The sequence below is a fragment of the Toxorhynchites rutilus genome, chromosome 1 (genome assembly GCF_029784135.1).
Source record: "Toxorhynchites rutilus septentrionalis strain SRP chromosome 1, ASM2978413v1, whole genome shotgun sequence".
NCBI lineage: Eukaryota > Metazoa > Arthropoda > Insecta > Diptera > Culicidae > Toxorhynchites > Toxorhynchites rutilus.
In genome coordinates this window covers 56,229,168-56,247,153 of record NC_073744.1, presented here as the reverse complement: position 1 = coordinate 56,247,153, position 17,986 = coordinate 56,229,168, and the positions used below count along the sequence as shown (strand labels likewise).

Genomic DNA, 17,986 nt, shown 5'->3' with positions numbered 1-17,986 from the left:
AGATGAAAAAGGTTCTCTGGAAAATGTAAGCTTTGTAGTTATATCTGAAGTTTTGAGTCATGACACATGAGTTGTGCAAGTATTTATTTTCTAAATTGGTTACATTTTTGAAACAAAAAATGTAGGTAAAACGAATAAAATTCATGTCGGCTGCATCCCAGTATAAAAAACGGAAAAATTTTGCGAGTTTATGTCAGTTCAAACTGAAATACATTGACGCAGAATGGCATTTTTTGCAACATCACACGGCAGAAGACCTTGGGCCTTATCACGAACATCACTGCCACATACGCTATCACGTCACTTACACTTCACTCGATCTTTTTGTGTCTATCATCATTGTCACGGACAAATGCGTGTAAAAATAAACTCCGTGAAGTGGAAGAGTTCATTCCAGTTTATAAGAGACATGTCGGTTGCATAATTTCGGGAGTTTGAACGTTATGTCGGTAGCATAATTTCGGACGTTTGAACGTTATGTAGGTAAAATTAATACAGTGTTTGAGGTAATATTCCATTTGACTAAGCGTATGTTTTAGAATAACAAGTTTGCTATTATATTTCGATGATCCCATGATTCATTTGATTGGTGCGTTAGTTTTCTGAATCAAATGCTGGTTCAAAGATGTGGAAGAATACTCAGCTCTGTCTTACTTGTTTGAATAGTGAGAAGTATTTAGTATTGGACAACGTTAAAATCATTTTTTAAGAATCGTTTCTACCATTTTGATGAATAATAATATCTTCTATATCTCAGAATAAACCCGAATTTATCCATCTCATGAACAGTATAATCTGAGCTACTCCCATATGGTATTCTGAAGTTTAATCCTCTTATCTTTCCCATTCTCGTGTAATTTGATATCGGTCAGAAGCATAATTTTCATATGAAACATCTTTCAAGGAATTTGCCAAAAGCAGAAAAATATTCAGATTTTCTTTAGACGGATATAAAAATTGTGGAAAAAGAACTAGAGAATAATTTAAAAATTATTAATTCAAAAGCTTTGCAATGATAGATTCATTTTTCCTTATTTGAAACATGAAAATTATTTCATTCAAAGTGTGTCTTCAAAACAATATCGTTGAAAATATCTATTACGTAAAAACAAAAGATCAATGGCCTTATTCGATGTAACTATCGTCCTGATTCGGGTCTTGTCCACCAATTGCGAATATTTGAATTACAAAAACCAGCTCTGCAATGTTGGAAAAACATTACAATTATTATTTTATATTGAAAATATCGATAAATCAATATTATACATAATCAATCATAATGATCGTTTTGGGCCAGTGGCCTACATTGCCATTTTATGGCTGTTGTCACAGCGACATCGAGTAAACTGACAACAATTTCTTCTAATACCGCACAACGAGCCGCCAGCCTACGCTTGAAGGACTCTAAACGTCGAAACGTCAATCAGCGGAAAGAGAAGGGCTAAAATCATAAAATCTTAAACAGATCGCAGGCGGTGAAAATTTATAAATTGATTCGTTGAAATTTGTAATATTTAGTGTTATTGAAACTATATAATTCAACATTATTCAGGTCCATTTCAAAAACAATTCCGATATTGTTGGTCACCAGAAAAGAAAGGCTTAGACTTTATATAGACCACTGATTTGTAGGTTATATATTGCCATACTATTGAATGAAACTAATACCTTACAATTATAGATCGAAGCCGTAAATAAACAGGCTGTTCGGTAACAGTATCGCCTTTTCCTTTGGCTGGGCCAACAATGGGGTTGCAACTCTCTGTTAGTCTGATCCTTAAAATAGAAACCAAAAATTTCTATTCATTTAGGACAATCAAAATTAGACATTTCGCCATGTTGCAATCGGTCTACGGGAGCTACATTTTTATTCCCCAATTACATCCCATAGCGCATTTATCGAATCCAAATGAACAAATTTACGTCCTCTGGCTACGTCAGGGTTTCGTTCTAAAAATGCCAACAAGCGGGTAAATTGCTGTTTGTTTATCTTTTCTCTCTTAAAAAGCAAGACAAGATTCAAAATTTTAGTAAAAAAGCTAAATAAATCCGAAATTAAACTTACTCCATTCCGCGTGACTAGCTTTCACCATCTAAAACACAAGTGACAAATATACTTGTTTTCCCCGTGACGTGACAGTATCGTGATATTCAGAATAACACCGAGTTCTTCAAAGTTGTCACGACGGATGAACTCTTCCGGATTCTACACACACAGTGGCAGCCGTAATAACGTTGTACACAATTCACTTCGTTTTCACCGTGAAGTGACGTTCGTAATAAGGCCCCTTGTGATGCAATTGGTGGTATATTAAAATGGATGGCAACAAGAACTAGTTTGGTTAGGTAGCATAAACATTCGATTACGAGTGCAAAAGCGTTGTTTGACTGGGCTAGCAAGCGAAAAGAAGAGTATCTTATAAAATTGTCATTTTCAAATATGCCACAAGAAGAATATGATCAGGGTGTGCAAGAGTTGAGCATGTATGATAACGCCAAAGAAATCTCAGGTACCCAAAAACAACATTCTTTTGTACCTGTATCCGAGAATAAAGTAGCAGAAAAGTTATACTCTAACGACAATGCAACAAGTTATCATAATGTGTATAGAAACGTCCGAAAATAGTGAAAAAATAAAACTGTATACAACAAAATTGTGAGTTAATGAAAATATATGCTTAAAACTCTAGTGTTCTTATTAATATCTCTTAAACTGCGAAAAATATATGAATTGTTTTATAAAATTGTTGAGAACTATTTTTCTTACAAATTTGTTATTTTCATATATGCCACAAGAAGAATATGATCAGGGTGTGGAAGAGTTGAGTAGCATGTATGATAACACCAAAGAAATCTCAGGTACCTAAAAATAACATTCTTTTGTACCTGTATCCGAGAATAAAGTAGCAGAAAAGTTATACTCTAACGACAATGCAACAAGTTATCATAATGTGTATAGAAACGTCAGAAAATAGTGGAAAAATAGAACTGTATACTGTTAATTAATGAAAATAGATGCTTAAAACTCTAGTGTTATTATTACTATCTCTTAAACTGCGAAAAATATATGAATTATTTTAACAAATTGTTGAGAACTATTTTTGTTTCTTTTGTAAATGTTTGTGCTCTGTTGGCGCAACATGTATAACATGTTAAAAGTTTGTATATTATGTATTCTTTTAATATCGTTATCATTGACATTAATTTTCTTGAATTGATTTTTATTGTAACTCCTAAATATATAGTTTTATCATAATCATATATTTAGAGAAGTTATTGAAAATTATAAGCAAATTAAAAAAGAATCATGAACATGATAGTATAACACGATAAACTTATTGGAAGGACCTATATACTGTAAATAAGACAAGAAATAAGAAACATTTCTTTCAATATCTCGAAAACGGCTACATTTAGAAGGAGATTCATAATGAACTTTTTGTTTTAAATCACATCAGGATTCATAATTTGTGACTAAAATTGATTGTTAACAAACAAAAATTCTATGTTTCGAAAATTTATAAAAATTCGATGTTCCACAAAGTTTGAAAAAAAAATAGTTTTACCATCTTGGAATTATTTTTCAAATTTTCTACTTCTATGTCATATGAAATTAAATTAAAATAAATAAAAAAATACATATTTTAGATATTGAAAATTAAAGTTTTTTTCATAAATATAAAAGAAGGATTATTTTTTTCTGAGTGTATATTTTTTCACGTTTGAACATCAACGCTCTATAACTCTTTCAAAGGCACTATTCCGGTACAACTCATAGTTTTTGAGATAAAAATGATTGAAGATTTCTCCTACTAAAATCGATATGCCCTAATAAAAGTTACACTTGAGTCAAAATATTCCCAATTGCTGTGAAAAATTCATATATCCTCCAACCCAAAAGAAATACAAATTTCCATTCGAATAAAAAATATTCATGCTTTGTCATTTGTCGATTTCATTTGAAATTGCTTAATATGGGTTTCGAGTTTTTTTTTATGGAGGCGCGATATACTTTTTAACGAACGCGAATGTTCTATAAATTCAATCAATTACCAAGCGCGTTCACAAATGGATTCGATAGAGAGATAGTAAGTAATTCACACCATCGGAATGAAACGACACTGACAATTCAGAGAAGTGAGAGAAAATGGTACTTTTACTAGTTCAGGTTAGCTCTTGTCAATAGAGGTCAAGCAAGCGACAATTGAGTTATACACAGAGCATGCGACTAACGTTTAATACGACACGAGAGTAATGCACAGAAGAGCTTTAGCGACCGGTCTGGTCTTGATATCTAACATCAACCATTTAGAACAACCGGAATTGACACATGAAATGGAAGAATAACTTTTCAGTACCGTTTATCGACTCTGTCCGGCCTATCAATTATGCAGTGAATCACACAGAACGAATTTAGCTGGAAGAGAGTTTTTCAGTCTCTACCGAGTAGAATGTATAATCTAATGTATTAGCTAGGTATAGATAGAGAAAGCAAGCGCATAAACCATAACTCCCTCAAGCGAACGAAAAATAAGAAAAATAGGAGTGTAATTAAATTAGCATAAATTGTTTTATAAAATGAAGCGGATAAAATCGCTGGTTCACTATGCAGAAGGCACTTCTCCCTCGACACGGATAGCTGGTTTCTTCATCGGAAGCATAGTGGAAGTATAATGGAGAAAAAAAAGGTAAGTTGAAGGTCTACACACAGCGGGAAACTGTTTCCTCCTAGGTGATATGTTACCTGTCCTGGGTGGATCCGGCAGATTTCAAGCTCGATATCGATTTCGTTTCCGTTTCGATGTTACCGACATCGGTTTCGTTGAATTCCGCCGTGGCGTTGCTTTTGGCATCGTCATTTACCGCCACACCGCCGGCCGTAGAGGCGGCATCGACCGAATCCAAGCTGGTCATCAGCAGGTTTTGCGTCTGATGGATGTGGGAATGTGTGCTCGCGGCGCCCACCGTTACGTTCCCCGACCCGGTGCTGCTGTGTTGTATATCGAATGACGGTGGCTTCGTAATCTGCTGCTGGTCAAGTATTTTGCTTCCATCGGTTGCCTCCAAATAGTTGGCCAGTTTCTGGATTGGGGCCGGCTGCACCGAACTTACCGGACTGATCGGACGACTCTCCTCCTCGTTCCAGGAAGTGGGCGAAGTTGGTGATCGACTACACGATGGGTTTGCGTGGGAGGGGTTTGCGTGTTTGTGGGTGTGGTTTTATGGCGAACGGTGGAATGTCGAACAAATGATGAACATAAAAATACAAAATGGTGCGTAAAACAACAACATAAGTTACCAAATGAAGCACATTCATTGACGTAAGTAAACTAAAAAAAGGCGATAAAAGCAACATATATTGTTTCTTGAGATGTGACAACGAGAACAACAACCGGAACGAATCTAGTTTGTCTCAATAATGTTATGTTGTGATCATCGTTACCTGATAATTGTATGGAACAACAACGAGCTTGTTAACACGATTAACGACATTGAAAGCGAGATACAACTACCGGATGGTGAGCACGAGTATGGCTATACGGTCACGATTATTGTTGCTGCCGTGTATGTGTCTTCGTAATAGACTTACCTTTCGTATAGACAGGCCGAATCGAGCTGGGATTGGGAGAGGGCCAAGTTGTACCGTCCGTCTGAGGGAGAGTCAACAAAACGATATGAAGCCACCCGACCGAACATCACCACCGAACCGTTCTGAAAGTGAAGAAGGCAAGAAAAAAAGACAAGGATATCAGTAAACAATAATTATAATCGAACAAAAGCCTTCCCCTGGATGGGATGAGTTTCGATGAAATCGATACTTTGTAAAGGTTATTGATAGAAAAAAAAATTTTTTCGCCCTACTATTGCATACCGGTCTGGCTAGATGCTCGTAAAATTGAACACGCAATAAATATCAAAATGAACCGTACATGTGACCTACTTAGCAACATGTATGGAGCTATCTGAATTAAGGTTCTAGCAAGCAAATTCAGAATTCTTTGAAGCATACTAGGATCTTAACTTAGCCAAATGTATCGTCCGAAAAAGCTAGGAAAGCATTTATTAAAAAATGTGGACAGGTTATTCAAATGGAAGTGTTTTTGATCACTTTCCTCAACCCTTTCTTATCTTTCGAAAAGATCTAGGGTTAAAGACAATCCATTCGCCCATCCTTTCTTCTTCAACATTCCTGTAGCGTACTTGACAAAGACATTGTCAATGACGCATCAGGACGCTACACGCCAGTTATTTCCATAAAAAATCTATTAAATATAGCATTACTAGCTGACCCGACAAACGTTGTTCTGCCATATAAATTATTTCTAGTGAATATTTTGGATAGTGAATAAAAGTTACTAATTTATTGTAAATGTGTCTGAATGTTTTCATTTAGATCGTTTAATAGACTGTAATCTATAAAATAGAACGAATGAAAAGATTTGAACGAAAATGTGTTCGATGGAAAATTTTAGAAATAATATATTTTTGTCGTATGGTAGAAAAATCAAATGAAGAAAATCAATATCAATTTCATTCAATTGCTATCTCCTTATTGAAGAATACGCGTCTGCCATTCTCAAGATGCACGGTTACGTTCATAACTGCTGGGTCTCCGTCATGAATTGGAAGACCATCTGTAATGTGAGGCGATAAAAGTTTCAGATCATCGCATGGGTCACCCATATTCCGAAATCCGATTTGTATGAAATTCGATATTATTTCAAGGTTCGATTGAAAGCCAAACCCTTTTAACTTACATTCAATCGTGCAAATGTGGCAACCACGCTTTGACGCAAAACAAACAGCAAACTAATTCATCCGTATTTGTGGAGCAATTTATTCTCTATCAAATTAGCAGACCCGAAAACAATTTTAAATTATTGAATGAAAATTATTACTCGATGTTATTCGAATATTGAGAAGCCATAGGCCTGACCCTAACTTTACTATGTTTCTATAAGTTTTCTTGCATTTCCGCCAAAACTTTATTTATAATATAAAACTGCTAGCTGACTCGGCAAACATTATAGATTATTTCTAGTGAAGATTTAAGTTGTTTAATAAAAAAAACGAATGTATTGTAAGTGTGTTTGAATGTTATTGTTATTGATCTATAAAATTGATCGAAAGTGACTTTGTGTCAAAAAACATTTTGATCAGTCGGAGTAATTCCAAATGAAATCGTCCTATAAATGTTGATTTTCAAAACATGTACTTTTGGTTCGAATGAAAGTTTGTATTCCGTTTGGTTTGGAGGAAGTATGAGTTTTCCACAGCAATTGGAAATTTTTTGACTCAAGCGTAACTTTTGAAAAGGGCGTATCGATTTTGGTAAGAGAAATTTTTGATAATTTATGTTTCAAAAACTATGAGTCGTACCGAAATATTGTCTTAGAAAGAGTTATAGAGTATTGATGTTTAAACGTGAAAAAATTTTTTATGAATTTTTAAAACTTCGAATTTTTGTATGCTAACAATCATTTTTAGCCACAAATTATGAATATAGTTGAAGATAGTTGATCAGTAGAAGGATCTGGAATTTCGGAGGAAATTACACAATTGTTTTGCTCAGGGCGTATTTGTGCACTAATCAAACTAAAAATGTGTGTATGAGGTAATCCTCGAGTTTGCCATTCAACCGAATACATTTAACAATTTGTGGGACCGGATACCGTAAACCGGTTGTTCGCGATTTCCAGAAAAATGTAAATACCGATCGGACTCGATTATCCGGAGTATTTTATTTTTGATTTTCGGAAATTTTGAATAAATTGTATAATAATTCCATATTGAATAGCCAATATGGGTATCAAACGAAAGAACTTGACTAGTAGAATACAGTTATTTGTGAAAAATGCAAATCCAAAATGGCTGCCATAAAAAAGGCACAATATTTTTTTTTTCAAACACTCATCAATATGAGTGTCAAATGAAAGGACTTGGATAGTAGAACACAGTTATTTATGAAAAATGAAAGTCCAAAATGGCCGCCACCACAAGATGGCGCCATATATATTTTTTCACAACCCCATCAATAAGGATATCAAATGAAAAGGTTTGACTAGTAGAATACAGTTAATTAATAAAAATGCAAATCCAAGATGGCGGCCACTACAAAATGACGGATTACATATTTGCTCAGAACCCCATCTATATCCCCATCAAATGAAAGGAATTGACTGGTAGAACACAGTTATTTATGAAAAATGCAAATCCAAAATGGCCGCTCCCACAAGAATTTCCGATTCATCTCCTTGAAGTCAGAAAACACATTTCTCACATGAAAAAAAAAATTCCACAATCTCTCAGGAGGTGATAGATGGTTATATGTGACGAAAAAAATCCTTCTACGCTTATGTTCCAATTACAACGATGACAGAGTTATACTTTTTACTTTTTGTTTCGTACTCTGTTGACTCAAACTGGCTCTACATTGAAATGTTAATCAAATCATTTCATTTGATTATTGAGGGGATTGCAAAAAATACATAGTCGACCATTTAGTGACGGCGACCTTTTCGAATTGATGTTGTGCATAGTGTATTCCCCAAGTCAAGCCATTCATCCATTTTTTAGCGGCGACCAAATTGAATTTTTCAAGATCATGGAATACACAGTTTTATAATGGCAGTAGAACTAAAGGTGTGTTCCAAATTTCAGATCAATCAGCGATCAGGAACGGGGTCAGATTTCAATTAATGTAAGACAATCCTACAAACACTCTAACATATATACAAACAGGGCAAGCTGAATGAAACTATTTAAAACGTAATCAGTTGTTTGGAGACTACGGCCATCTTGGATTTGGATTTTTCATGATCTGCTATGTTCTACTAGTCGAGCACTTTCATTTGATTCCCACATTGATGTGGTTTTGAAAAAAATATAAAAAATATATATGGCGCCATTTTGTGGTTGCGGCCATTTTGGATTTGCGTTTTCAATAAATAACTGTGTTCTACTAGTCAAGCCCTTTCATTAAGGTATAAAAGTTTTTAGTATTAAATTTAATTTTTGAGTTAAATTTTTTAACATTGTATTCAAAATGTTATTCTTCCTTAAAAGTGCATTGATTTTCCAACAACTTTGTCAAACATCATATTTCAATCACAAATCTGAATTTCTAGTTACGATTTTTTGAAAAAAAAGATCAATGATTTTGAATACGCCCTTCCCATTATTAGTATCAAATTCCCAAAAAAAATGGGGAGAGTTGGGTCAAAATTGGCTGTTTTTGATCGATTTAGCGTGGAATCGCTTCCCTGCACAACTTTGATCGATTTAGCGTGGAATCGCTTCCCTGCACAACTTTGGTCAAAAAAATCAATGTAGGAAATTGAAAAAATATTTTGAAAATTGTAACTCATTTTTCTCAAAAACGTTTTTTTTTCGAAATTTTGAAAAAAATATATGAATAGCTCATACAATAATCGTGAATTCATCTATACATCAGAAGATAGGCACCTTTACAGGGATTTTTTTTTCTTCTAACAACTTTTTCATGTTTTCTTTGAAAAATTTAAACGTCAGTTTCTTAACGTTTCGCTTCAACGTAACGTTTTGGGAAAATTTAGTATGGAGACTCATGAAAAACTAATGTTTTACTCGTAGTATTTTTGTGTGTAAATTCTCACGATTAACATGTTATTGACGTGTTTCTAAGTAGAAAAAAGTTTAGAGAACATGTCAATCATGATAATTTACACATAAACATGTTACGAGTAAAACATAAGTAGTAATTTTTCAAAAAATAAAACATGAAAAAATTGTTGTTAGAAATTTTTTTCCCTATAGCAGTGCCCTTCTTCCAATGTAGTGGAGGCGACCTCTCACGCAGAGATCACGAGTTCAATTCTCACTACCGACATTCTTCCAAAAATGAAAGTACAAGTGACGAACCAGCCGAAATGTATTGAAAGTCACTAGAGAAAAAAAAATCTTCTAATGTATGGATGACTTGCTGGTTATTGCATCAGCTTAGAATGAAGAATGATTTTTTTTTCAATTGAAAATTCTTTTCAAAAAATTGCTTGATATTTTTTTAATGAAAATCTCAAGAATTTTCTACATTTCATTCTTTGACCAAAAATTTATAGGTCTTATAGTTTTTGAATATTTATATTTTCGTATAGAAAGACTCCAAATTAAATAAAACATCTGACGCAATAACTGTAAGATCTAAAAATACAGGAAAACCTTTTTTTGCGCGTGTTTTTTTGTGCGTTATATGAAAGGAAGCATTTTTGACGAAGTTATCGTCCATTTAGTTTCTTTCGATGGTTTATATGCATTTCAGTGCATTTGCGTCTAAATTATCCACTTCTCAAATCATCTCCATCTTTCCATCAAATGCTCTAAGTTGCAAGTCACAACGCGGTCGCCGGATAAAGGGTGTGTCACATCAAATTGCATCACGGAAAAAACGCTGTAGAAATTTAATTTTTAGGAATTATATCTTCAGCTTTCGCTTATAATCAGATAAGAGTGTATAGATCACGTTGGCCATGCTTCACTGTCAATTTTTCGTAAATTTCGAAAAATGTCGTCGAACGAAAAAGAGCGTCGTGAATTAATCCTGCGCACTCATTTCGAGAATCCGGAGTTGTCACATCGGGACATCGGTAAGATGCTGGGAATTGTCCAATCCACGGTCAGCAGAGTACTAAAACGATACTTCGAGAACCTAACCATCGACCGGAAGGTGAAGAACGGCAAAAATAGATGCTCCGTCAGTGAAAAAGATCACAAGCGCGTAGTTAAGCAGTTTAGACGTGATCCGAGAAGTTCGGTCCGGGATGTCGCCAATAAGCTGAATTTGTCAAGTTCATTCGTCCAGCGGACCAAGCAGCGGGAGGGCCTGCGTACATACAAGGTTCAGAAGGCTCCTAACCGCGACGAAAGGCAAAACATGGTGGGGAAGACGCGAGCCCGGAAGCTGTACACCGAAATGCTGACGAAGCCGCATTGCCTGGTAATGGACGACGAAACCTACGTCAAAGCGGACTTTCGTCAGCTGCCGGGCCTGTTGTTCTTCTCCGCAGAGGACAAATTCAGCGTTCCGGAGGAGATTCGCAAGCAGAAACTATCCAAGTTTGCCAAAAAGTACATGGTGTGGCAAGCGATCTGCTCTTGCGGAAAGCGGAGCGCCCCCTTTGTGATGACCAGCATGGTAAACGGGCAGGTTTACCTTAAGGAGTGCCTACAGAAGCGCTTACTCTATTGGGCGGTTATGAAGCAGGCCCTCCGGAAGAACCCAAAAGTTGTCAAATCGGAGGCGGACTTCAAGAGAAAATGGATTTCTGTTAAAAAAAACTACAACCTGACGTTGTACAGAACCTTATGGACGGGGTAAAGAGGAAGGTGCGAGCATACGGGATTGGGCTCGAAGTATGAATAAAAAGAAAATGCCAAAAGTTGTTTAATAGTTTTTATTTTACTGTCTAAAATTTTCAAAAGGATCGGTCTACTGGGCGAATTTCTACAGCGTTTTTTCCGTGATGCAATTTGATGTGACACACCCTTTAATCCACGATCGAGCGCATGATAAAACATCCATGCCGGGGCGATAAAACATTCATCCAGCAAGATTCGACGACTTCCCTTATACCTTTGCTCCCTTCACCATCTTCCGCACACACACACACACACACACGCAATAGAAGCGTCGGATAGGGAACCGAAGAATGAAGTCTTTGAATATTTTATGCGACACCACCGTTTATGTTCCACCCTCCAGTGTCGATTTCGAAATCCCGCTTCCTATCATTGGCTCCTGCCTCAAATCACAGAGATGGCTTCGGGAGCCGGGATTGAAATCGTCTTTCGTGCACTTCCGCACCTACACACCCAAGAAACAGTGCTGAATCGTGTAAACGCTGAAACGGATACGTGGGAACGGACGTAATTCGCGCTCACTCTAGCAGGAATGCATCGGGAAGGGGACATATTTACCCATCATCATCATCGCTACTCACAATCGACGTCATTCTTGGTTGGATAATTCCATTACCAACGTTCCATTGCACACACAGCTGTTGTTCTGGTCTCGTCGTTATGAAATGGTCTAAAGGGGGAAGGAAGTAGTAATAGACAGCAGGTGGTGCTCTGACGATATTTCACACGATGAAATATTTGCTTCGTTATCACTTAGCTCGATAAATTTTGATTGCACTAACAGGAATCATCAATCATCGCATCAAATCTAGGCAAGATATAAGTTAATATCGATTTCTGGTTCAGTTCGATTTGTTTGTATTGTGATAAGCAATCCATAGTAATCCCTGTGTAAGCCATCGTTATTATTATTATTATTATTCAGATTGTGCTCATACTTGTACTACTTGTAGTCTTGCGTTTTTTGGCGAATTCATTCAAAATTCCCTGTATAAATATCTGATTTTGCATTACACCTTACTTTTGACCTGTTTATCATCATTTGCCAACATTATGATGGTTATTCTGTGGAGTGTTTACATTTAATTACAACATTTCCAAAAAATCAGTGCGAAATATAAATAGCACCACCCTGCAATAAATTCACCCTTGTCCTCATTTGACAGGTGTTTCTTATGGTTTTCAAAATAGTGCGAAGTTGTGCTTGTGTTACTACACGTCGCGTTCAATAAGTTTTGTCCAGTAGTGAGAACTTGGACTGGCGCTAAAGGCTCGGAAAATCTAACCTGACGGAACGCCATAAATTAAGTCGCTTCGAATTTGCTACGAAGTACATTTCCTGGACCGAGGAATGGAACAACGTGTTCTTTTCGGACGAAGAATAGTTCAACCTTGATGGACCAGATGGCTGGCAGTATTACTGGCACGATTTGCGCAAAGCTCCGGATGTTAGGATGAGCAGGAACTTTGGTGGCGGATCACTTTTGGTTTGGGGTGCATTTTCCTTCAACGGAAAACTTCCATTGGCGTGGATAACGACAAAAATAAAGTCTGAAGATTACGTAGAAATGCTGGAGATAAGTTTGATTGAACATGGTGAGGCATTGATGGGTCCTGATTACATTTTCCTGCAAGACAACGCTGCAATCCAAACTGACAAATGCGTGGTTTTCTGATAGAAAAATCGAAGTTCTTGATTGGCCAGCCTGTTCTCCGGATTTGAACCCCATCGAAAATTTTTGATTTACACTCGCGCGCCATGATTACGAGAATGGCAAGCAATTTGACAGCGTAAACATGCTCAAATGTCGAATTCGAGAGTGTTGATAGCAAATCGATCAGAATACCTCCATTGAGAAGCTGATTTTGTCCATGAAATCACGATTGATTGAAGTTATTCGAAACAATGGATCATATACACCTTACTAAATACGCCTACTTGATGTAATTTGAGAAATAAAATTTGATTTTTGCAATAAAAAGAAATGGTGTTTTTTTTATTTCGCATTCTTTTTTTCAGCTTTCAGTGGCTAAAATGTAAACGGTCCTACAAAATAAACTAAATTCATCGAGAATTGAACCCTAATGCTTTTTCCATAATGTTGGAAAAAATCTTAGAAATTGTGGTAAATCCAACAGCTTTTAAAACAAAAAAATACTAAGTGGTGCTTTGTTTTATTTCGCTGAGTGTAGGGGAGGGGGGGGGGGTAAAACAGACATGTTAAGAAGAATTTCAATTATATCTTTGGAAACTCATGTTTCCCAAAACTTTGATGCAGTTTCTTGCTATTCAATATACTGTTTTTCTACCTATTGGTATAAGGTAGAAAATATTTATATATATTTTACAAAAAAGTGTTTTTCAATGTTTTTTACTGAAATTAAAACAGACCGAAAAGTACAACTTTTTTTCGATGCGGGTAATATGGACACATAGTGAGGAGGATATGGACAGGTTTGTAATATATGAAGCGTAGAGGTTTACCGATCGCGAGAGGAATAATTTTATTCAACCAAGGTCTGAAATCATCACGAATGTCCGGTCAATGATAAAAAATCGGATTAATCCACCTAGAAGTGATATCGTGCATTTTAGCAGTTTGAACGGACAGACCCTCAACTATTTTGCTTTTGGTTCCAGTCAGCTTCTAAACAGTAGACATTTGGCGATTTGATTTACATTCATAGACGCAGGGTATTCCTTAGGAATAGATTAAACAGACTTTTCACAGTCCATCTCACTCCTACTGGTAACTGTCCGTTTTACCCCATCAGTGCAATTATTTCAATAATTTAAATTTTCCACTTGAAAATGAATTTATTTTGCCGTACATACCTAATATCGCTTCACTGTTAACTTATAAACCGAAATATAACCATCAGCGAATTGAATTTTGATTAAACCACTCAAAATGCTTAATATCGAAGTAGCTAAAATTACATCCACACGCGGAATCATGAATGATTTTCGGTTTTTGTTACCCTGTTCCTCTTTTGATTAGTATTCATTACCATAAGGCGGCTTAAATATTGTAGTATAACATGTAGAAGGTGTTCTCATTAACAGAAGTTTGAAATTCAAAATATAACTATACAAATCAACCACCTGTTCATGTTACCCCCACTGTCCGTATTACCCGCGGTTCCCCTACATAATTTCAACAAGGAAACAAAGGTAAAGATTTTGGGCATTGAGTCTCGATTACAATTTTTTAGCCAAGATCTCGTAGTCATTATAAAACTGTGTATTTCATGATTTTGAAATGATGGCGGCCGCTACAAAATGGCGGATAATATATTCTCTCAAAACTCCATCAATATGAGTTTTTCCAAAAACCCCTCAATATGGGTATCAAATGAAAGGGCTTGACTAGTAGAACACAGTTATTTTTTAAAAATGCAGATCCAAAATGCCCGCCACCACAAAATGGCGGATTACATATTTTCTCAGAACCCCATCAATAAAAGGACTTAACTAGTAGAACACAACTATACATGAGAAATGCAAATCCAAAATGGCCGCCACAACAAAATCGCGATATATATAGTTTTTTTTTCTTAACCCAATCAATATGGGTACCAAATGAAAGGGCTAGGCTAGTATAACACAGCTATTCATAAGAATGCAAATCCAAAATGGCCGCCACAACAAAATTGCGATATATATAGTTTTTTTCAAAACCCAATAATTATGAGTACCAAATGAAAGGGCTAGACTAGTATAATACAGCTATTCATGAGAAATGCAAATCCAACATGGCCGCCACAACAAAATGGCAATATATATATATTTTCGAAACCCTCATCAATATGGGTATCGAATGAAAGGGCTTGACTAGTAGAACACAGTTGTTTTTGAAAAATGCAAATCCAAGATGGACGCTGTAACAGAATAGCCAATTACTTTTTCAAACGGTTTCATTCAACTTGACCTGTTTGAATGTCTGTAGGGTGGTCCCACATTAATAATAATCTGATCCCGTTCCTTTTGACTAACTGATCTGAAATTTGGAAAACACGTTTATATCTGCTGTCATTATTATACTGTGTATTCCATTATCTTGGAAAATCCAATTTGATTGTCGCTATATGTTTTTATTGTAGAGAAATATAGTATTAATACAGATAATGTACTAAAAACTAGAAAATAAAAAAAAAGTAAAAAAAACCTTTTTAAGTTAAACGGTTTCATTGTGATAAAACATAATAATAATACAGATAATGTACTTAAAGCTAGAAAAAAATTAGGCGATTAGCATCTGTACAAATTGTGTACAGTTGATAGAAAAATATTGCCATCGGCTTGATGTTTGAAAAAAAAATGCTGTTTTATTTAAGCCATGGTACGTATGCCAGTTTGTTGTGGAAACAGCAAATTTTAATTGTTGTTTCCACAACCGATTGGCGATCATCCATCAAAGTATGCGAACAACTGTTTCCAATTATTTTCTCCAAAATGCCACCGTTGAGCGGAACATGAGGAAAGCATCAGGGAGAAAAGTTCTACACATTTTCCGACTTTTTAGCATGCGTCGAGCAGGCTAACGTACCGTTTTGCATCACGGAAAAAACGCTGTAGAAATTTTATTTTTAGGAATTATATCTTCAGCTCTCGCTTATAATCAGATAAGAGTGTATAGATCACGTTGGCCATGCTTCACTGTCAATTTTTCGAAAATTTGGAAAAATGTCGTCGAACGAAAAAGAGCGTCGTGAATTAATCCTGTGCACTCATTTCGAGAATCCGGAGTTGTCACATCGGGACATCGGTAAGATGCTGGGAATCGTCCAATCCACGGTCAGCAGAGTACTAAAACGATACTTCAAGAACCTAACCATCGACCGGAAGGTGAAGTATGGCAAAAATGGATGCTCCGTCAGTGAAAAAGATCACAAGCGCGTAGTTAAGCAGTTTAGACGTGATCCGAGAAGTTCGGTCCGGGATGTCGCAAATAAGTTGAATTTGTCAAGTTCATTCGTCCAGCGGACCAAGCAGCGGGAGGGCCTGCGTACATACAAGGTTCAGAAGGCTCCTAACCGCGACGAAAGGCAAAACATGGTGGGGAAGACGCGAGCCCGGAAGCTGTACACCGAAATGCTGACGAAGCCGCATTGCCTGGTAATGGACGACGAAACCTACGTCAAAGCGGACTTTCGTCAGCTGCCGGGCCTGTTGTTCTTCTCCGCAGAGGACAAATTCAGCGTTCCGGAGGAGATTCGCAAGCAGAAACTATCCAAGTTTGCCAAAAAGTACATGGTGTGGCAAGCGATCTGCTCTTGCGGAAAGCGGAGCGCCCCCTTCGTGATGACCGGCACGGTAAACGTGCAGGTTTACCTTAAGGAGTGCCTACAGAAGCGCTTACTACCACTATTGAAGCAGCACGAGGGCCCGACCATCTTCTGGCCGGATCTCGCTCCGTGCCACTATTCAAAGGACGTGTTGGAGTGGTACGAAGCCAACGGGGTCACCTTCGTGCCAAAGGAAATGAACCCGCCCAACGCTCCGGAGCTTCGCCCAATAGAGAAATATTGGGCGATTATGAAGCAGGCCCTCCGGAAGAACCCAAAAGTTGTCAAATCGGAGGCGGACTTCAAGAGAAAATGGATTTCTGTTCAAAAAAAACTACAACCTGACGTTGTACAGAACCTTATGGACGGGGTAAAAAGGAAGGTGCGAGCATACGGGCTCGGGCTCGAAGTATGAATAAAAAGAAAATGCCAAAAGTTGTTTAATAGTTTTTATTTTACTGTCTAAAATTTTCAAAAGGATCGGTCTACTGGGCGAATTTCTACAGCGTTTTTTCCGTGATGCAATTTGATGTGACACACCCTTCATTCCGAACACTTAAGCTTTGATGGCCATTAAACAGTTTCTCATTGCTCAATATGGTAATCTTTCGCGAAATTTGATTTTTGGATACAATAGAGCCTTCTTTTTCATTTGACTACAATAAAATTGAATTACAAATACATATTCATGGTGAAAAACTAAAAATATGTTTAATCACTTTTGTTTCAAATTCCGAACAGCAAAAATGCAATTTAAAAAATCATAACTTTTGAACTACCGATTCATATGATCGATATATCAAATTAAAGTCAATTAGCTAGTCTTTTATGAAAAAATGTTATGCTAGCAAAAAAAATGGATTTTGCTTTTGCAATTATTGATTGTATTTGGTTTTTATAGTTTACATGGTTTCGTGACCAAGGGCGCTATATCGGTATCGATATCTGTAAATTATGTTAAAATGAAGTCTATAACCCAAAGAATATCAGGGTTTTGAATATTAAATTATTTATAACATTAAAGTTCAGTAAATTCACATTTAAAAATGAATATGAGATATCATTTTATTTTGAAAAATTAACGATGCTTGTTTTTTACACAATTTGCTAACGCAAACATTTTATCATTGGTTTTGAATGGAGGCGATCTGGCGTAGTGATAACATCCATGCCTCTCACGCTAAAGGTCACGAGTTCAATTCTCACTCCCGACATTCTTCAAAAAATTGAAGTAAAAGTGACGAAACAGCCAAATGAGTTGAAAGTCACTATAATACAGATAAAAAAAATTGGTTTTGAATGT

General features: G+C 36.3%; 1 protein-coding gene across 17 annotated transcripts in view; it reads right to left on the bottom strand.

Moving 5' to 3' along the window:
• LOC129762197 (afadin) overlaps nucleotides 1-17,986 on the bottom strand; it is a 294,629-nt gene that overhangs the window by 50,803 nt on the left and 225,840 nt on the right. For 15 of the 17 annotated variants that reach the window (XM_055760237.1, XM_055760245.1, XM_055760239.1 and 12 more), the window contains 2 exons: nucleotides 5,591-5,712; nucleotides 4,745-5,170 (listed from right to left, as the gene is read on the bottom strand). In XM_055760237.1, coding sequence (XP_055616212.1) covers nucleotides 4,745-5,170; nucleotides 5,591-5,712 — 548 coding nt within the window. The remainder of the gene's footprint in view (nucleotides 1-4,744; nucleotides 5,171-5,590; nucleotides 5,713-17,986) is intronic. The other 2 variants (XM_055760236.1, XM_055760235.1) reach the window with 1 other exon arrangement.